This window comes from Anolis sagrei, chromosome 4 (genome assembly GCF_037176765.1).
Source record: "Anolis sagrei isolate rAnoSag1 chromosome 4, rAnoSag1.mat, whole genome shotgun sequence".
In the NCBI taxonomy this organism is placed as follows: domain Eukaryota; kingdom Metazoa; phylum Chordata; class Lepidosauria; order Squamata; family Dactyloidae; genus Anolis; species Anolis sagrei.
Genome location: NC_090024.1, coordinates 131,830,007 through 131,851,089, shown reverse-complemented (window position 1 = coordinate 131,851,089; position 21,083 = coordinate 131,830,007). Strand labels below are relative to the sequence as shown.

The window sequence follows — 21,083 nt, the reverse complement described above, 5'->3', positions numbered from 1 at the left end:
GATGCCATAATTGGCCACAGCCTGAGTTTTCAAAAAGTCTTTCCCTATCAAACACTTAAAATACCAATATGGAACTTTCCCATACAATGAGATTAATGCTAAGGTTGAATTCCAAGCAGAGATAGGCACTACCAACAGCGAATAGCTACAGGGTCAAACAGTTTAGGGTTGAGCTAGAATCAAGTCAAATCACCCATCTGATTTGACTTGATTCTAGTCATTGAAGTTGGTGCCAACTTCAATGACTAGAATCAAGTCAAATCAGATGGGTGAAAATGATTTAAACTGCCTAGCCACTGGTCCAACTTTAGTTACTTTTGGGGAAAATGTAACTACATATTAAATGCAAATCTATGTAACACAACCTCATAGAAATGGGAAGAGAGCGGTAACACTAGTGATAGCTACAAAGAAATAAGCTGTCTAATAAGTCATACCAACATTTATGAACTTACTTCTACTTTTGTTGTGTGATGCTTAAGGAAATTAAAGGGGATATCATCTGTCGAAACTCCTACTCTATAAAACTATTAGTCTTTCAAACATTAGCAAGTGACTGCAAGAACAATAATCTTAACATTATTCCACCCAACCTGGCATATGCGCCTTGGCTTTTTTTTTACTATTTGTAACTCATACATTTCAATCTAATTCATTTCAATCTAATTAGAGCAGCCAGGGCTGAAACGTGGAGGAAAGAGAGAGATGGCTACTATTCAAATGAAAGACTCTTATCACAAAGAGACAGTGGTTGCTTAGATATAGTCAGATCTTGTTGATGCAATGCTTATGAAAAACTAAGGATTGGAAGATAGCAAAGGTTACCTGAGGTAAAAGTCCCCCAAACCATGCTGTTCTGTTCAATTTAACCCAGCATTAAAACAGAATAAATCTTGTAAATGATCAGTTTCTTTCCTAAAGTGTTTTCTCAAGAAAGAATGCAGGTGTGCAGTCTAAGCTTTCAGGAATTGTGTAAGGCAAGCAAAAGCTCAAAGCTAGCTAAGACTGCTAAGGAAGCAGGAAACAGCAAGAACTGTTTTTCAAAGAAAGCAAATGGTGAGGTCACTACTCAGCAAGACTAGTAACATGTTGAGAGATCACAAGGAAAGGCAAAACTGCCCCATACGTATTTTGCTTCAGATTTTCTCTCAAAAAAGGAGGTGTGCTTCCACATGGCAGTAGAGACCTTAGCAAGAAATCCAGATTGCAAAATAAGTTTGATAACAACTCATTCAGGAGTCACCCATCAAGTCAACTCTGAAGGGTCAGGTGAACTGTATCCCCAACTATTGCAAGAACTTGCTGACATACTGTCTGAACCATTTGCCATCATTTTTGAGAAATGTTGGGGTGTAGGTGAGGTGCTAGAGGACTAGAAATGAGCAAACCTTTTTTTATCCCTCACCTTAAAAAGAGGAGGCAAAAAAGATAACCCAGGAAATTGCAGGCCAGTCAGCCTTACCTCAATACCAGGGGAAAAAATAGATTGGAGAATACAGAAGTCTGCATTGCATTGTTGAACAAATCCTACCAAACTAATCTTATGCATTTTTCAGAGGTTACTAGTTTAGTAGATGATGGGAATAATATGGATGTCATTTATCTGAATCTCAGGAAACACTTAATAAAGTCTCCCATAATATTTGTATTAGCAAACTGATTAAATATGGGATAGAGATAGACCAGGATACAGACCCATAATTGGATGAAAAACTGTGTTCAAAGAATTCTCATCAATGACTGTACTTCAAACTGGAAGGAGGTCTCAAGTGGGGTCTGCCTCAGAGTTCTGTCCTTAGGCTATTACCTTTCAACATTTTTTTTCAATGTTGCAAATGACAGGGTGGAGGGAATCCTTATCACGTTTGTAGATGGTATAAAATTTGGAGGGGTAGCTAACACATTGGAATATAAGGGGAGGAAATCAAAAGAACTTGATAAACTAGGAAATTTGTAGAAATTGATAAAAGGAAAGTTGCACTTAGGCCAGAAAAAACAAATGCACACATACTGTATAAGATGTACATGGCTCAGCAGTAGTAAATGTGAAAAGGACCTTGGGATTATTGTTGATCTTAAGTTGAACCTGAGCCAGCACTACATAAAAGCATAGTCATTTTAGTCTGTATAGAAGCATAGTTTTCAAGTCAAGGAAAATAATTGTCCCATTGTATTCTGCATTGGCAGGGCCTCATATGGAGTATTGCTTTCATTCCTGGGCATATTGTTTTCAGAAGGATATAGACAAATTGCAGTGGGTTCAGTGAAGGACCCAACTTTATGATTCTTTGAATCTATGACAACAAGAGATATGGAGAACAAAACATATAAAGAAGGTTTGTAGGAGCTGAAAATGTTCAACTTGGTGAAGCGAAAAAGAGGGGAAATATGACTGAACTCTTTAAATACTTCAAGAATTGTCACAGAGAAGAAAGCTGGGATTGCCTTGTTCTCTACTAACCGAGATGGTAGGATCAGCTCTAAAGTGTTGAAGATAAAGGATTTCAATTTAACACTAGAAGGAACTTCTTGACTGTAAGAGTGCTTCGGGAATGAAACTAAATGCCTGGAAAGATTGTGGAGTCTCTCTTTTTTTGGAAGTGTTTATAACAATGCTGGACGGGTACCTGCTAAGCATGCTTCAGCTAGAGATCCTACATTGAGAAGGGGGTTAGACTTCTTGACCCATCAGACCCCTGACTACCACCATTTATACACCCGGGCATTTGAAAAGTATAGAAACAGCACCATGGTAGGGAAAGAAGCAAGGACAGTGCTTCTTTTAGGTTCTCCCAGGACAGAGTTTGGGCTCTTTCACACGGCCAGAATATCAAGGCAGAAAATCCCACAATATCTGCTTTGAACTGGGTTATCTGAGTCCACACTACTATATATTCCAGTTCAAAGCAGAAAATATGGGGTTTTATTCAGCTGTGTGGAAGGGGCCTTAAGCTTTCGGCTTCCACTGCTCTACTAAAATATGGTAGAGCTCTTACTGTACAATGACCCATAGATAAGCTGACCCACTTTTTTGGGGTCACTTTTTGACTAAAATGTCTAGATATATACAAGAGTCTAGACAGTATTCACTTTCACTCCACTACATATTGAAATGGAATACAACTGTATTTCTGAAATGCTTGAAACATGCATACATTTTGGTTAAGCTGTTAAAAAAAGAACTGAGGAGAATGGCTTTGATTAAATTGTTTTTGTGACAACACCCCAAGAATAGACAGATATGTAGATATGATCAAAGATTAAAAACTCATGTTTATCTTCAGAGCCATTAAGTTGTAAACACAAAACCAAGACCCTCAAAATTAAAACTCGGTTTCAATAGATATTTTAATTTTGTTTTCTCACAAATTGTCCCTGTTACGATTCACTTTTAATTATTTCCTTTAGAAAAATTCTATTTTCAACATGAATTACTTTCCAATTTTTCATTTTAAAAAAATCTGACTATCAGTGCAAGAGAAGTTCACTGTAAAATATATCCCTCATTTCAATGCAACTCCTGTGTTACATTCCCATGATCATAAAATCTGTCACATGTATTTTGTTTAACAAATAATAACACATTGAATTGCAAATTAATTACAATTTCTCTACACTTTGAAACTATGTTTGAAACCATACACACAAAATGGAGGGATATGATGTATGCATTTAAAAATAAAATAAAAGAAACATGTTTTGATTTCATACAACTCTAAAACAGTTTTATATGTCAGTGGATTCAAATGCAGCAGCTTACATAAAAAGACCCATAAATTCTTTAAAATGAATTGAAATGTCAGCAAACAAGAAAGAACTCTTTGGCAGGTAAAAGCCCTCTCTTTTTCTAAAAACTTTATAGACACTTTGGTTTTGTTCTGGCACTGTTAACACTGTGAAATATTAGCTGAGCTGTTGCAAAGAATTGTCATAGTCTCCTAAAGCCTCTGGAACCACTTAAATCAAATATTGGGAAAGTGAATGCCCATTTCGGAACACTGGATCACCAGCAGTGAGAAGAGATGAATTCCCCCTCTCTTGCTTCTCTCTCTGTCATCATCTATACAAATGACAAGTTGTTGTTTCATACCTCTAAGTCATTTCTGACATATGGCGACCCTAGCTCCTCTACACTGATCATTTAATGTAGCTTCAAGACGACTTGAAACTGTAGCAGCTACAAAACGTATGCCACTAATGTGCACTGCAGCACAGATTAAAATAGTTACAGTGCATTAAAGAAAGCCCCAGAAAAGTCCCAAGATAAACCCTTTAATGCAGCAGATCCCAGGATGAAATCGGCTCCGCAGAATGCAAAGCACATTATAGGCACTTGTCCTATCTGTAGAATTGGGAACATAGGGCAAGGGGGCTAATTAGAAGTAATTGATTACCTCCACTCCTAACTGTCACTTTCCCTTTTTTGTCACCTCCTAGACCTCTGGAGCACTGGTGTGCATCTTTCCCAAAAATTGGGGAGGGGGGTTGAAGAGTGGTTTGAAGTCAGGTTCCATGGTTAATGTAATCACCCTCCAACCAGTTGCAGGCCTGTCAATATTATCACCCATGCAGTGAAATGGGTTCCTTCCAAAGCAGTTCAGAATACACCTAAGTGGTCAGTGCTAATGTGTTCCCTATCACAGAGCTTTCCTGTCAGAATTTATGCAGGGTTTTTTTTCTCTCTGGCACCCTCTGAGGTTGAGAGTGTCACTTGCCCAAGGTCACCCAGTATGTTTCCATGCCCACATGGGGATTCACATTCTCCAATGCTCAAACAACTACATAGAATTGACTGACTCACAAAAGGAACAGCTGGAAAAAATTTCAGACGAGTGAAAATTGGGTCTTGCAAAGCACCCCTTTTCTTTTTCAAATTTTTCAGGAAGAAAATACTCTGATCAAATAAGTTATATTGTTTTTCTCTACTACACTGCATGCCTCTATCTGACCTCCAGTATGTGAAATTTCCAACACAAAATAATGACATCGAACTGGATATTAAACCTGAAGGTAAAGTGCAAACCATCTTGCACCCCTTAACCAGAAATCAACGGAGTATTACAGGAATTCTAGAAGAAAATATTTACATGCACAAAGTAATTTGATAAATTAAGTATTTAAAATGTGCCCGTGTACTTGTCAATGTATCTATTTCTTTGCACTCATTGTCGAACACTGGAAGATAACATTTTAGCAAAGTTATATCTTATAATACATTATTTACGTAAACAAAATATTGCCTAGAATATTCCTGGGATTGGTGTCCCATAGCCTTCTCCCTCCTGCGTCATTTTATGCCAAGACAGCTAAAGAATTTAGAAAATTCTTCTAAATTCTGAATGCCCTGGGAGTATCTCATGCAAGCCTCTGTCCATATGAGCAATAGAAATAAGCTCTGTAAAAGTATACATACACCCTGCCATGAGAATTGGTCATAAACATGAAGTAAAAAAAAGACTGGGGTTTTTAACACACTCTCCCACTCATAAGTCACAGGTGGTGTTCAATTTACAGTCTATAATCAATATCCAGCCATTTGTGCCCCCCCCCCCCATACAAGCAGAATTCTTATAATCCCCAAAGCTTCCTGTCTCATTTTTTCAAAGGCTTTCTGCACATATATGGTGAGAATGAATGAAGAACAAACAGGCACAGAAAAAAATAGGTATCTCATTACTCCCAAGATACAGTGCATTGCAGTGATTTGTGACGACCCATTCAAATCTCCCCCATATATAATGGTAAATACAGCTCAATAAGAATAAGGTAAGACACATATAAACTGTAGGAGTGGTTCAGCCATATTAAAATGATATGGCGGTTACCGCGATTGCATGTGAATGATATGCAAATTAGTTGCATCCTCCTTCATCTGATATTTCCAGTGTGTGGCCCTTAGCACTTAACAAGCTGCCCTCCAACTGTGAGAATAATACAACCAGAATAAGCCAATTGCTAGGAAAAGTCAGATTCTTAAATGCATGCTCCAAATACCAGCATCTCCAAAGGTATTCGACTTTGGGGGATAGGAAGACTCCACACTCCCACAGATCCTATGTTTTCTCGTCCTGTAATATAACTTCTTAAGCACTTTCCTTTCAGACTGAGGTTGAAAATCATTTGAACACTGCTACATAACAGGAACTGGTAAAACCACCTCTGATTATTCCATGCCTAAGAAGCTCTATGAAATTAAAGGGGTCGAAGGCAATTTTACAGAACTTACAGGCACACAAACACACAAGACAAAAGTCCTCAGCAAATTAAGTAAGGTGGTGTTTCAAAACAAGATAAGGTGCAATGTGTATGCGTGTGTTTTGAATGGGATGATGAAGGCAGAAGGATATAAAAGTGGCACTAAACCTACGACAATGTGGTTGTTCTTACTACATTTCTAAATTAAAGAAGCATTACATTATAGTAAGATCATGAATATCCGTTTACATTATATTGCAGGAGATGCATAATGAATAGCCGCTAAAGAAGGTCAGCATTCATCTCTGCAGCCTTAAGGGCTTTATTGCTAGGTGCTTTGTCTAGGTTACAAGCTACGCAAACAAGATTTAACAAAGGACCTCCTTAGTCATCGTATATAGAGTGCTGGAATCAAATAATCCCTGTTCACCCAGCTGTTCACATGAGCTATCATATTTACACAGAGTTTAAAAGCATATAGATTCAGGTTCTTAGAAAGCTGCTTTTTTCTAGCATATATCAAATAAATATGCAACCGTTATTTGTTGTCACTTTCATTCATGACATATCCTTTACTTATATGAATGAGATATGAATTACTGACCATTACATTCTTGTTGAAAAAACAGTGGGTATGCTAGATAGTTTGCACACAGCAAGTGATCATCCATCTACAGAGATGAAACACCACAACACCCTCGGCTATTGCATTTTCCTGTGAGCTAAGTGACAATTTCTCTTGTTTAAAAATCTAGAAGTTGAAATAAGTTGCAGATGTCACTGAACACTCTTCTCTGAAGCATCTGCTGTTTAATATCACCCTTGACTGATGACAGCTATTTTTAATTGTTGCTTTTAAAATTTAAATCCCTCCCCCCCCCCCCCCCCCGGAGACATTTCATTATTGTATTAGCACATGGTAGGAGTCCTGCGAGGTGGGAGAACACAAAATGAATTTTCTAATATTGTTGTCATCTTTCAAACCAGGAAACATCACTTGATATAAGGTAACAAGACCTTAAGATACCCAACAATTCTAGTCGGCGGCATTCTAACATACATAATTTTATATATGTTAGCAATAGGCTTCCTAAATAACTGTGCACTTCCAAACCACTTTAAAAAACCAGAAAGTCCCAGATAGTGTTCTTTCCAAATTTATTTTGGAGATCTACACATTTTTATCGCATAATATTTTATATCAGCTCCCAATACAATCAGAGCTTTTTTTACATTAGATTACCAGGCCTCATTGTTTTAACCCAGTATAAAATAAAATAAAAAGGGGACAACATCGGGGATTGTTCAACCAATATTTAAAACAGCAATCAGGTATACAGCATATTAAAATTAATGTTCCCCGTATTGCATTGACACAAATAGCAGACTGTTCATTATGGCATCAGAACCATGTAAATGCATAAAACAATTGTTTGTCGTTCCTTTAAAGAAACACTGGAATGTAATCAGATCTCAAAGAAAGGCATGAAAGGGAGCCAAAAAGAGGAATGATGGAATGAAAAATAGGTTTTTTCCTTACCTGTTTTTTCTTTGATTTCACACAAGACATTAAAAAGTGCTGGTTTCATTCTGTGACAGTTTAAAGCATGTTTTCTAAAAGGAAATCAAAAGGGATTATGCTGAATATATGCCAGATAACTTTTTGAAAGGTTTAAACTATTGATGCATCCAGACTGATTAAAAACCAGAAAACCCCAGGTTTTATTCTAATTTTATTTTCAAGATCCATAAATATGTTGTTTATCCCAAAATATCCTCTTAGCTCCCAGTCCAATCAATGATATGTTTAATACCAGCTCCCCAGTTTTAAGTCAATATAAAATCAGAAATATTAAGAGCGCAAACTGCAACTTTTACTTTAAGCCAGTATAAAACTAGAAAGAAAAAGAACAAAATCAAGGACTTTTCAATCAGTCTGGAAGTACTCATGAATGGGCTTCAAGCAGAAGTAATATTAAAAGTTAAACGATCATGCAAATTATACACAAGTTAAAAACAGCTCTGAGTTTTATACTGAATAGGAAGCAAATCTGCATTGCCAAATACACATGGTAATACAAGCACCACCAGTATCGAGAATTCCTTCAGAAGAGGATTTCAAAGCATTCTCAAGCCACACTTGCTGGCCTCGCTATTAACAGATCAATACTAGGAGCCATTGCTATGTCTAATGGTAATCTTTTCCAACTATGTAGGAAATGACAATATCTGCTTCTCCAATTTTTTTATTCTACCATACATTCCAATTTTTTTGCACAGATGCTGTTTCAGGAAAGACTGAAAAAATCCTTTGACGAGAAAAGCCAAGGTATAGAATTTCAGCTCTTAAGTTTAAAAATATAGCACTGCCAAGAAAAGCACATATGTAATTCAGCGAGGGGGAATTTGATTACTTTTATGCTCTTGTTTTACTGCTTTCTTATTTCAAGGTGTTAAACTCAGAATGCTTTTATAAAATTGAAATACGAAACATAATAACCAAAATATCTTACTGCCTTAGATAATAGATGAACAGCTAGAATGTATACGGTTTTCCTCCTTCCTCCCCAGCAGCACCAACTTTCTTGCAGCTGCTAGCATGTGAGGAATCTATTTATTAGGTTCATTAGTTTTATGTCCCAGTGGATGCCCATTTAGGGAAAGAAATGGGTTGTGGTGGTGCTAGTTATTATTATTTCATAGCCTCCTTAAAGTTATCCTTCCTAGAAAAGCTCTGTGAAGGTTTGTTACAATATGAAAAAGGTATAATTTAATCAGCGATCGGTTGAATAATGTTTTAAGCCAAAGCTACATGCCATGGAAATGTAAACACTTTGGTACCTAAGTCGGAAAAGCACAGAGCAACATCTCCTTTCATTGATTAGTAAGAAGCACAACCCAATGAGAGGTTCTTCATCAGAAGGTCTGTGAAGACTTTGGACAGTTCCTAATGTCTACAATGGGACTTATACAGGAAAACAACCCAGGGTGTTGTGCTCCATGTGACAAATCAATCTGCCCCCTCTTCCTCTGTTGCCTTTAGTGGCACCCCAAATCCTCTGCTTGAGAGGGCTGACATTCTTGTGCCACAGCTGGACTGCTTCTGTGTGTGCATCTGGTACACAAGCACTGCTTCTGTTTCCAGAATATGTATTTGGCCAGGCACTCAAGACAGTATAAAAAACCCCAGAAAGACTACAGCAACATCATCATCACTTCAATCTGACATCCCTGAAATACCTTAAAATATAGAACTAGTTGCTATAAGAAAAACAAAAATGCTTTTCTTATTTAAAAAATCTGTCAGTACTACAAGGAACATGTAAACATTAATCAGTTGGGGGGAAATCACGTCATTATCAATGTGTTGGCTTCCACCAAAAATACATTTATGCACAAAACATTTAATAACATAATACTCCTCCTTGCCTTTTCTTCAGCCATCCTGGGAAACACCGGCCAAAAGTTTGTTGAGATGGCATTTCTCAGTCTAACCATCATACTGAATTCGATGGATTTTCTACCAGTTGTTCTGATGTATTTTAATGATTTATGTGTTTAGCTAGTTTTAATTTTTATAGTGTAATCACTTTTAAATTTTGTATTTTGTGAATTTTAAAATATTTTTATGTTTTAAACTTTTTCAATCTTGGACTAGGAAAAAGATGAGATATAAAATATTTCTGAACAGACAGACAGACATGGGGCTCAAAGTGATTTGTTACAGCCTAATAAATGTGCAGTTTCCCAGCAATAGTTTATTATTGGTTACTCCACTGCATAATACAAAATGCAGATGTTGAAATACTGAGTTCTTCTTCAGGTAAAATCTAATTGACAGTGTGCCAGTCCCCTCCCTCCTTTCCCTTCTGTAAGATCATGTCTTTGTTTTTTGCATTTTTCAAATGGTGTTGCATATTACCGTTGAGGTAATGTTTTGCAAAATCCTTCATGCTTTACTTGCCAGATTCTGTTGAATGCCTTGTTTCTTTTTTAAGAAACACTATTTTTTAAAATAAAATGTGTAACATGAGACTATTAGAACTATTAAATCACCCAAATGGAAAAATACAATTGGAGATATACTGAAGCATTTCAAAATAAACCCAAGATCATTTTTAAATTCCTTCTCGTTCCATGAGCTCCAAGCTGTATGATGGCTTGTGTGACAAAGTGAACAAGTGAGAGATAACACAACAGAGCTGTGCAGCTTGCCTCATATTCCAGTGTCCTCAAGATATTCCGGTGGCTATTGTCACACAGCGATTTCCCCATGGTCACCTAACTGGAAATACCTTCTGTGTTCAACGGCTATAAGGATATGAATTAGCATTTTAGTGGTTGGTTTCTATTAGGCTCTGTATTCAATTAATAACCTTAAATCTGGTGTGTCTTGACACTGTGGAGAAAAGACAGACACCAAACACAGAGTCCCTTCCACATAGCTGTATAAAATCCACACTGAACTGGATTATATGGCTGTGGGGATTCAGATAACCCAGTTCAGTGCAGATATTCTGGGTTATATGGCTAAGTGGAAGGGCCCCAATTCTAACTAAAGCTGCAGTGTTTACCAATACAAAAGAAGAAAGCATGCTCTCCTCACAGGGAAGGCCACAGAGCAACAAGAAATGTGGGAGATCAAGTCCATTGATTTCCATCAGATTAGCTGAGTTTAACTTTTCTTTTCAGACTGTGGTTAAGGCCCCTTCCACACAGCTGTATAAAATCTCACATTATCTACTTTGAACCGGGGGCCTTTCCACACAGCCCTATATCCCAGAATATCAAGGCAGAAAATCCCATATTATCAGAGTGTGGATTCAGATAACCCAGTTCAAAGCAGATATTGTGGGATTTTCTGCCTTTATATTCTGGGATACAGGGCTGTGTGGAAGGGCCCTGGGTTATATGGCAGCGTGGACTCAGATAACCCAGTTCAAAGCAGATATTGTGGATTACCTACCTTGATATTTTGACTTATAGGGCTGTGTGGAAGGGTCCTAGGAGACTGAAATGGTAGTTATGACAGAGAAGGCCCCACTTACGCTGCCATTATCATGCATCCTTGCACCTTATTATATGGTCAGTATAGACTCATATAATCTAAAACGGCATTATAGGAGTGATTTAAATGATTGTGTTTATGTTTTAGTAATGCTGTAACTCATCTTGAGCCTTGAGGAGAGGCGGGCAAGAAATAAAAAATATCGAATTTTCTGGGCTATATGGCCAAGTTCCAGAAGCATTCCCTCCTGACATTTCACCCACATCTATGGCCGGCATCCTTTGAGGTTGTGAGGTCTGTTGGAAACCAGGCAAGTGAGTTTAATATATCTGTTGAATGTCTTTTCTTCCACTATTGGCTATTGCACAGATAGATAAACCTCACTTGCCTAGCTTCCAACAGACCTCACAACCTCTGAGGATGCTTGCCATAGATGTGGGTGAAACATCAGAAGAGAATGCTTCTGAAACATGGGCATACAGCCCGGAAAACTCACAGCAAACCAGTGATTCCGGCCATGACAGCCTTCGACAACACAAAATTATTTATTACTAGCCGTCCCCTACCACGTGTTGCTGTGGCCCAGTCTATGTATATGTGCTTTGTGTGTGCATATATTTTTGTATATGTGTGTTTGCGTGTATATATATATATATATATATATATATATGAGTGTGTGTGGTTTTGCGCATGCATTGTAATGTATTTTTTTTTGTAATGCTGTGTTTTTCAGTGTTTTTATGAGTTATGGTTACTCATTGGCCTGATAGGTGTATTGTGTCCAAATTTGGTGTCAATTCGTCCAGTGGTTGTTGAGTCATGTTAATCCCACAAACGAACGTTACATTTTTATTTATATAGATTATTATTATTATTACACTGAGCTTATAATGCAGTGCACCACCTGTATGGCCCCCCACGAGGGTCTTCCTTTAGGGGCAAACCAAGAATGGGCAACTTGGAAGTCCCTGAACATCCTCAGAAGTGGAGTGGGCAGATCAAAAGACAGCCTGGCAAAATGGCACTATGTAAAAGAATCCCACACCTTGTGTGACCGTGGAGCAGAACAGACAACTCTGCATCTGTATGCTTGTCCACTTTGCCCTGCCTCATGTACAGAGGAAGAATTGTTGGAGGCTACAGACAATGCAATAGCTGTTGCCCGTTTTTGGTCAAAAGATATTTAGCCACCTGCGCTCCTTCTATTTTTATCAGTTTGATACTAATTTGTGCAATGCTTTGGATACAAAATAAATAAATAAATAAATGCGCTGTAATGGCAGTGTAGCTTTTGATATGAAATAAATGCAGTGCAATCTGCAGTGTAGTTTCCAAAAGAGCAAACAAGGCTTACTGTTTTCCCCCCCAATGTCTCAATAACAAAAATCCTTGCTACTGACAGTCTTTCTGTGTGTTAGAAAATAAACCCATCTGTATGCTTGCCCACTATGCCCTGCCTCATGTACAGAGGAAGAATTGTTGGAGGCCACAGACAATGCAATTGCTGTTGCCCGTTTTTGGTCAAAATGTATTTAGCCGCCTGCGCTCCTTCTATTTTTATCGGTTTGATACTAATTTGTGCAATGCTTTGGATATGAAATAAATGAATAAATGCAGTGCAATTTATTTATTTATGCATATTTCACTGCAATGGCAATGTAGTTTCCAATAGAGCAAACAAGGCTTACTATTTCCCCACACACACATCTCAATGACAAAAATCCTGGCCACTGACAGTCTTTCTGTGTATTAGAAAATAAATCCTGAAGCTTTTCTCTATCTCAAAAACCACTAGTATAACGACTGAGATCTACAAAATAAATGAATAAATGCAGTGCAATCTGCAGTGTAGTTTCCAAAAGAGCAAAGAAGGCTCACTATCCCCCCCCCCCCCCCCCAATATCTCAATAACAAAAATCCTGGCCACTGACAGTCTTTCTGTGTATTAGAAAATAAACCCTGAAGCTTTTCTCTCTCTCTCTCTCTCAAAAATCACTAATATAAGGACTGAGATCTCAGCTGAGGAGCAGATGGATGCTGAAAGAGAACATCACCCCTAAAGCTGGACTTGGAGAAGGAGAGAGGGTGTGAGGGTTGCCTGGGAAAGGAATAAAGGGCTGCTTGGTTCCTGCAGGTCTCAAGACCCAACTTAGCCGAGCCAATCTCTCTCTCTTCAGGGATGTCTGAGGAGAAAGGAGGGAAGGGAAGGGAAGGGATGGGGAAGGGTCGGCCCTGCTCACCTGGCCTGCGCCTCGTCCAGGCTCTGGTCGGTGATGGTCATGATCTGCTGGAGGATGTCTCCGATGTCCTGCTTGCGCCCTCCGCCCTCGCTTTCGGCGGGCCCGGCCCCGTCGGGCAAGTGCTGCGCCAGGCCCGGGTGCCCGGCCATGCCCACCACCGCCGACGCCGCGTGAGAGTGCATCAGCCGGGGCTGGTCGTCCATGCTGGGCCCGCCGCGGGGCCCCCGACCAGGGGGGGCTCCTCAGGAGGACGAGGCGGCGGAGGCGAAGAAGAAGTCTCCCTCAGCTTTTCCCTCTTCCGCTTTTGTGTGTGTGAGGGAGAGAAAGAGTGGCGCTGGGAGACCCGCCGCTTAATCCCTCCTCAGCAAACCCGCCTCAGTCTGGACGGGAGAAGCCGCGCAAACTTTCCCTCAGCGAAGCAGGCGGGCGGGCGGGCGGCCCTCGTCGTGGCTGGCCCCTCCCTCGGGCGGCGCAACTCCTCCGCCGCCTTCCTCGCAGGACCCCGCTTTTGTTTGAGGCGCAGGACGGACGGAACACTGGGACTGGCACGGGAACGGCGGAGCCAGGCAGGAAGGAGCAGGAGAGGGAGGGAGGGAGGGAGAGGGAGGGGCCGAGGGCAGCGCTGCGAAGGGCGCCCCTCCGCTCTGATTGGCCGCCGCCGGCAACAGCGCCTAGCTCCGCCCCTTTCTCTGCTGCCATCATCAGCCGCCACCCAAAGCGGGTTCAGAGATAGGCGGCGGCGCGGAAGCTCCGGGCCCGAAGGGGGCAGGCGCGCGCTCGCCCTCCTCTCGCTCTCTCGCTCTCTTTCTCCCCCCCCCCCCCTCTTTCTCTTTCTCTCTGTAGCCGGTTTGTCCCGAGATCGATTTGACTCTTTTTTCCCTGCTTTTTCATCCCGATTCTGATCTGAGGAACTTTAGTCCCCAGAGTTAGAACTTACTTATTTATTTCCTGTCAAAAGTAGTGTATAAATATATTTTCGAAGGCTTGTTGTAGTTTTTTCGGGCTATATGGCCATGTTCTAGAGCAGTGGTTTATTTATTTATTTTATTTGGGGTTCTTGTACCCCGCCCTTCTCACCCCATAAGGGACCCAGGGCGGCTTACAACAGCAAAGGCACGCTTAGATGCCTGCCACACAAAACAATCATCACAAAAGTACAACAATTCATAGTTACCACAATTCATGCAATTATCCCAATAAAATTAGTAAAATCCATAAAATCAATACAAACCTAGTTCTTCCTCCTACCCTGTCAGTGTACACTAACTCATAGATCTGTTTTTGATTCCACTTCGACAATCCTGCTGATCTTGCTCGTCTGATTGTCTTATTTAATTGTCTTATTTAATTGCCTGGTTGCCCAAAGGCCTGGTCCCATAACCACTTCTTCATCCTCCTCCTGAAGGAGAGGAGGGATGATGATGCTCTGATTTCCCCCGGGAGTGAGTTCCACAGGTGAGGGGCCACCACTGAGAAGGCCCTGCTTCTCGTCCCCACCAGCCTCACTTGTGAAGGGAAATACGTTCGGACAGATACACTGGACCGGAACTGTACAGGGTTTTGTAGGTCAAAACCAGCACCTTGAATTGTGCTCGGAATTGAACCGGCAGCCAGTGGAGCTGACACAGCAGGGGGGTAGTGTGCTCCCTGTATGCTGCTCCAGTGGGCAATCTGGCTGCTGCTCGCTGGACTAGTTGAAGTTTCCGAACAGTCTTCAAGGGCAACCCCACATAGAGCGTGTTGCAGTAGTCTATTCAGGATGTAACAAGAGCATGGACCACCATGGCCAGATCAGACTTCCCAAGGTACGGGCGCAACTGGTGCACAAGTTTGAATTGCGCAAAAGCTCTCCCGGCCACCGCCGAGACCTGGGGTTCCAGGCTCAGCGATGAGTCCAGGATCACTCCCAAGCTGCGAACCTGAGTCTTCAGGGGGAGTGTAACCCCATCCAGTACAGGCTGTAACCCTATACCCTGTTCGGCCTTACGACTGACCAGTAGGACCTCTGTCTTGTCTGGATTCAATTTCAATTTGTTAGCTCTCATCCAGTCCGACACAGCAGCTAGACACCGAGTCAAGGTCTGGACAGCCTCCTTGGGGACAGGTGAGAAGGAGTGACAGATCTGGACATCATCTGCATAGAGATAACACCGCAGTCCGAAACTCCGAATGATCTCCCCCAGCGGCTTCATGTAGATATTAAACAACATTGGGGACAGAATTGATCCCTGAGGGACTCCACACGACAATGGCTGTGGGGCCGAACAGGTGTCACCCAGTAACACCTTCTGGGACCGTCCCTCAAGAAATGACCGGAGCCACTGCAAAGCAGTACCCCCGAGTCCCATCTCTATGAGTTGTCCCAGAAGGATACCATGATCGACGGTATCGAAGGCCTCTGAGAGGTCCAGCAGAACTAACAGGGACACACTCCCCCTGTCTAGCTCCCAGCGTAGATCATCTCCCAAGGCGACCAAGGCTGTTTCCGTTCCATGTCCCGGTCTAAAGCCAGACTGTGCCAGTTCTCAACCTTCCTAATGCCGCGACCCCTTAGTACAGTTCCTCACGTTGTGGTGACCCCCAACCATAACATTTTCATTGTTCCTTCGTAACTATAATTTTGCTACTGTTACGAATTGTAATGTAAATATCTAATATGCAGGATGTATTTTCAATTCCCAAATACCCAATATGCCCAAATTTGAATACTGGTGGGGTTGGGGGATTGATTTTGTCATTTGGGAGCTGTAGTTGCTGGGATTTATAGTTTACCTACAACCAAAGAGCCTTCTGAACACCACCAATGATGAAATTGAACCAAACTTGGTACACAGGACTCCCTTGACCAAGAGAAAATACTGGGAGGATCTGGTGGACATTGACCTTGAATTTTTGGAGTTGTAGTTCACCTACATCCAGAGAGCACTGTGGACTCAAACAATGATGGATCTGGACCAAACTTGGCACAAATACTCAATATGCTGAAATGTGAACACTGGGGGAGTTTGAGAAAAATAGACCTTAACATTTGGGAGTTGTAGTTGCTGGGATTTATAGTTCACCTACAACGAAATAACATTCTGAACCACACCAACGATAGAATTGGACCAAACTTTGGACCACCAGTTTGAGGGAGTGTGACCTGGCCCTCTGCATTGTGGGGAAGCATACAGATGTGAAGTTATTTGTTATGCTTCACAATCGCACAAGGTGGGGGATTCTTCTAGGTAGTGCCATTTTGCCTGGTTGTCCAGGCAATATATTATATTACATTATATTGCATTATATTATACTATATTATATTATATTATTATATTATTAGCATAGCACAGGAGACAAAGTGGAACTGTCCCCTGGCCCCCTCTCTCTTCACTCTGGCCCAGAGCAGCAATTGGTGCTGGGGAGAGGGGTCCCTAACTGATTATTATTTAACCTCAGCAGAATGAAAGCCAAAACCAAGGTCACAACAACTGTTATAGAACTCCAATATGTTGATGATAATGTGGTCTGCGCCCATTCAGAAGAGACCTACAAGCCACTCTAAACACCTTTGCAGAAGCATACAAGAAGTTTGACCTCTCACTGAACATCGAGAAAACCAAAGTGCTTTTTCAACACACACTATCCAATTATTATTTGCAAGTCACAAGTGCAGTTAGTAGAGAAGAGAGACAGGGCCTTCTCTGTGGGGGCCCCTTGGCTCTGGAACTCCTTCCCCAGCAAGATTAGATCAGCGCCCTCCCTCCTGACCTTTAAAAAAAGATCAATATATGGTTTTGGGACCAAGCTTTTGGTTATTAAAATAATGCAGTACAAAGAATAATTAAGGAACATGTGCAATGACAATTCAGAATGGCTATGGTGTACAATTTTTGGATCATGTGATTTTAACAATTATACTAGGACGATTTTAATATTTCATCTGAATCTTTAAATTTTATTTATATCTTATGTTTGTTTTATTTTTGTGTGTTTTACATTGTTTTTTACTGTAGGTTGGCATTGAATTTTTGCCATACTATGTTGTAAACAGCCTTAAGTCCCCCCAGGGGTGAGAAAGGTGGTATATAAATACAATAAATAAATAAATAAATAAATAAATAAATAAATATTATTATTATTATTTATACCCTGCTTTCTATCTCCATATGGAGACTCAAGGCAGCTCCCAATTAAAAGTATTACAAATTGATCACCAATTCTAAAATCGATCACCACTTCTTGTTTCCACAACGTGCCACATTTTTCAAAATCCAGATATTACAGGAATAGAAAGTGATTTGAAATCTTTTAAATAAGGTCATAGATAGCAAAGCAACCCTTTCATATGCTATCTAAAGTATATATGTCTGTGTGTCTACACACACTTTGAATAGCATAGGGTATAGAGAGAGAGAGAGAGAGAGAGAGATAGTTTGGTGGAAGTTACACTTAGAAATGCACCTGTTCTGACTTACACACAAATTCGACTTAAGGTCAAAGCTATAGAACCTGTCTTGTTCATAATTTGGAGACTGCCTGTATAGCATAGTAACAAACAAAGAAAATCAAAGTATAGTAGCAAGATTCATCTTTCCATTAATAGAAATGAGAATTGTGCAGCTTTAAAAAGAGAATATTTAATTTATCCAGTTTGTTCTCGGCCTCCATGTCTTTCTCAGCTTGAAACTACAAAGGAAAAACAGAAAGTATCCAATAAAATGATCAGTAGTACAATTTAATTTTTTCATAATACTGAACAACTGTTACTATTTGGTCATGATGTGAACAACAAACCTAATGGATCTGCCTAGTGGAAGAGTTCCAGTTCATTACAACTGCCAGTGTCATTTTTGTTGCATTTTTCTATAGGAAAGATTATGGTCATTTAGGGCAAGGCTACTTAAACTTTTTCTACTTGTGACCCCTTTTTGCTCAATAATTTTTTACAGAACCCCAGGTATATAAGTATATAAAATAGGTATACAAATCAAACATTCACTGAAAATAAATAATAAAGAAATGCATTTTAAACAGTTATTTGATATACATATAATTTTACTATTTATTAAAGATGAAAGCAAATTTGCATACTATTGAAGTGGATGTGCTTATTTTTTAATACATAAAGAATTAAACCTTGGCTGAATATTTGATGCTGCAGGCTGTAGAGCAGTGTTTCTCAACCTGGGGGTCGGGACCCCTGTGGGGATCGTGAGGGGGTGTCAGAGGGGTCGCCAAAGACCATTAGAAAACACAGTATTTTCTTTTGGTCATGGGGGTTCTGTGTAGAAAGTTTGGCCCAATTCTATCATTTGGTCCAGATCCATCATTGTTTGAGTTTTGCTCTTAGATTGCTTTTTGATTGTTGGTGAACTATAAATCCCGGAGCCCCCAGTGGCGCAGTGGGTTAAACTGTTGAGCTGCTAAAACTTGTTGACTGAAAGGTTGCAGGTTCGAATCTGGGGAGCTGCATGAGCTTCCACTGTTAGCCTCAGCTTCTGCCAACCTAGCAGTTCAAAAACATGCAATTGTGAGTAGATCAATAGGTACCGCTCCAGCGGGAAGGTAGCAGTGTTCCTTGCAGTCATGCTGGCCACATGACCTTGGAGGTGTCTATGGACAACGCTGGCTCTTCGGCTTAGAAATGGAGACGAGCACCAATCCCCAGAGTTGGACATGACTGGACTTAATGTCAGGGGAAAATCTTTACCTTTACTTATAAATTCCAGCAACAACAGCTTCCAAATGACAAAATCAATTCCCCCCCCCCCCCAACCCCACCAGTATTCAAATTTGGGTATATTGGGTATTTGTGCCAAATTTGGTCCAGTGAATGAAAATACATCCTGTGTATCGAATATTTACATTACGATTCATAACTGTAGCAAAACGACAGTTACGAAGTAGCAACAAAAATAATATTATGGCTGGGGGTCACCACACCATGCGGAACTGTATCAAGGGGTCGTGGCATGAGGAAGGTTGAGGACCACTGCTGTAGAGCATCTTCAACATTTGTCATGTGATTCTGGCATGTTTGGTTTGCAGACACAATTGGCAGAATATATTCTGTTGGCTCATTTTTCTTCTGAATTGAGGGACCACAATGGGGGTGAGTTCCATACCTCCAACTTAAAAGCTCCAGTGGGCCCACATCCACCTCTCTCTTGTTCCCATCATTGTAGCAGAACTCAATAATGAGGTGTCCAGCAACTCTGTGAATGGAATTACATTGGGTCAGTTTCAATTGGTAAGTACTGTTGATATGGAAAAGCTGCTGGAATAAGTACGGAGGTCCCGATGTACTTTCTTGATCCATGCCCTTCTTGGCCGGTCGTCCAGAGAGGACATGTAGTTAAGACTTCAAAATACAACACATTATCAATGCATCCCTCAGGGAACGTAATTTTTCATCCTGTTAAAAAGAAGCAGCCGTTAGACCTCTGCTGTTTGATTTGCATCAGACAGGAGAGGAAATTGAAATCCAAAGCCTCCGAAGAGCATACTTCATGGTCCCACCCAATAGTTCTTTTCAGATGGGGATGATTTCTCACAATGATCCAGAGCACCCATTGTAGTTTTGCATTGTGAAGATGCAAACCTGTATGTAGCACACCCTAGAAGTACTTGGAACACTGCAGGATTCAAATGATGATGTGTAGCCATCTAGCACAGGGAATACAGGGCAGGTGTCAATACTGGTAAGTCCTGAGAACCAGAGGGCTTTAACCTTGCTTAAAATTGATCTTAAATTAGTAAATCTCAAGTGGTTGTTGCAATGAGATTTTTAAAAAGGCTTTGACATCATTCCTGACAAGCTACTTCTCTTCTCTTTCTGAGATCCACTTTTGCTAGTAAGAAGCTAGGACAAAGTCAAGCCAGGTTCTTAACATGCATTTCCAAGTGCCAATTCCTGAGTTGTGCCCTGTGCAAAGTGAACTCAGCTGGATAGTATATCTTTAAGTGCACAATGCAGCCATAGCCCTCTCAGTCAATAGCAATTTCCACATATGGATCAATACCCTCTGATCGTTGTGGTGCTGTCTGCAAAGATATTTTCACATACATTCTGGGAGAAGATCCTGGGGATGAAAAAGGAATTAGTTTATGATTGCAGGATCAAAGGGCTTCATTCCTGTTAGCTTGCTTTTATGAAGAAGCCAATCTTGATAATTAGAATTTTCAAGTGTCATTTTACACTATGACAGTAAAGGGATGTAAGAACTGTGAATGACATATCTCTTAAGTGTAACCTTTTATGATGCAGAAACAGCCCTAGAGCTCAAATCTCTAATGGTAATATCATATATTAGCACAGGCCAACACACATTTTGGTACCTGTTTCTGGGTATATTTGACCTGCTGATTCCAACAATGACAGCATCAGCTCCAGTTTTTGAGATGCAGAACATATGCCATCTACTACTCACCCATCTGCTCACCCATAGAAAGCCATGATAATGATATCTAAGAAACTAGAGCTGATGCAGTCTATCCAGTGCAGTTTTCCGAATCGGTACCCCCAGATGACCCCAGGAACAGGACTAAAAACAAAAAAAGTCCTAAAAACCAATACACCAGTGGTTCTCAACCTGGGGTCCCCAGATGTTTTTGGCCTACAACTCTCAAAAATCCCAGCCAGCTGTTAGGATTTCTGG

The 21,083-nt window shown here is 40.5% G+C and overlaps 1 protein-coding gene across 3 annotated transcripts in view; it reads right to left on the bottom strand.

Annotated features, from left to right (window-relative positions):
• The window catches only part of PBX1 (PBX homeobox 1), a 221,411-nt gene extending 207,367 nt beyond the window's left edge, over positions 1-14,044 (bottom strand). For all 3 annotated transcript variants that reach the window (XM_060774323.2, XM_060774324.2, XM_060774325.2), the window contains exons 1-2: positions 13,444-14,044; positions 7,736-7,809 (exon numbers count right to left, since the gene is read on the bottom strand). In XM_060774323.2, the coding sequence (XP_060630306.1) occupies positions 7,736-7,809; positions 13,444-13,646 (277 nt within the window). In that variant the 5' untranslated portion in view covers positions 13,647-14,044. The remainder of the gene's footprint in view (positions 1-7,735; positions 7,810-13,443) is intronic.
• Positions 14,045-21,083: the final 7,039 nt, after the last annotated feature.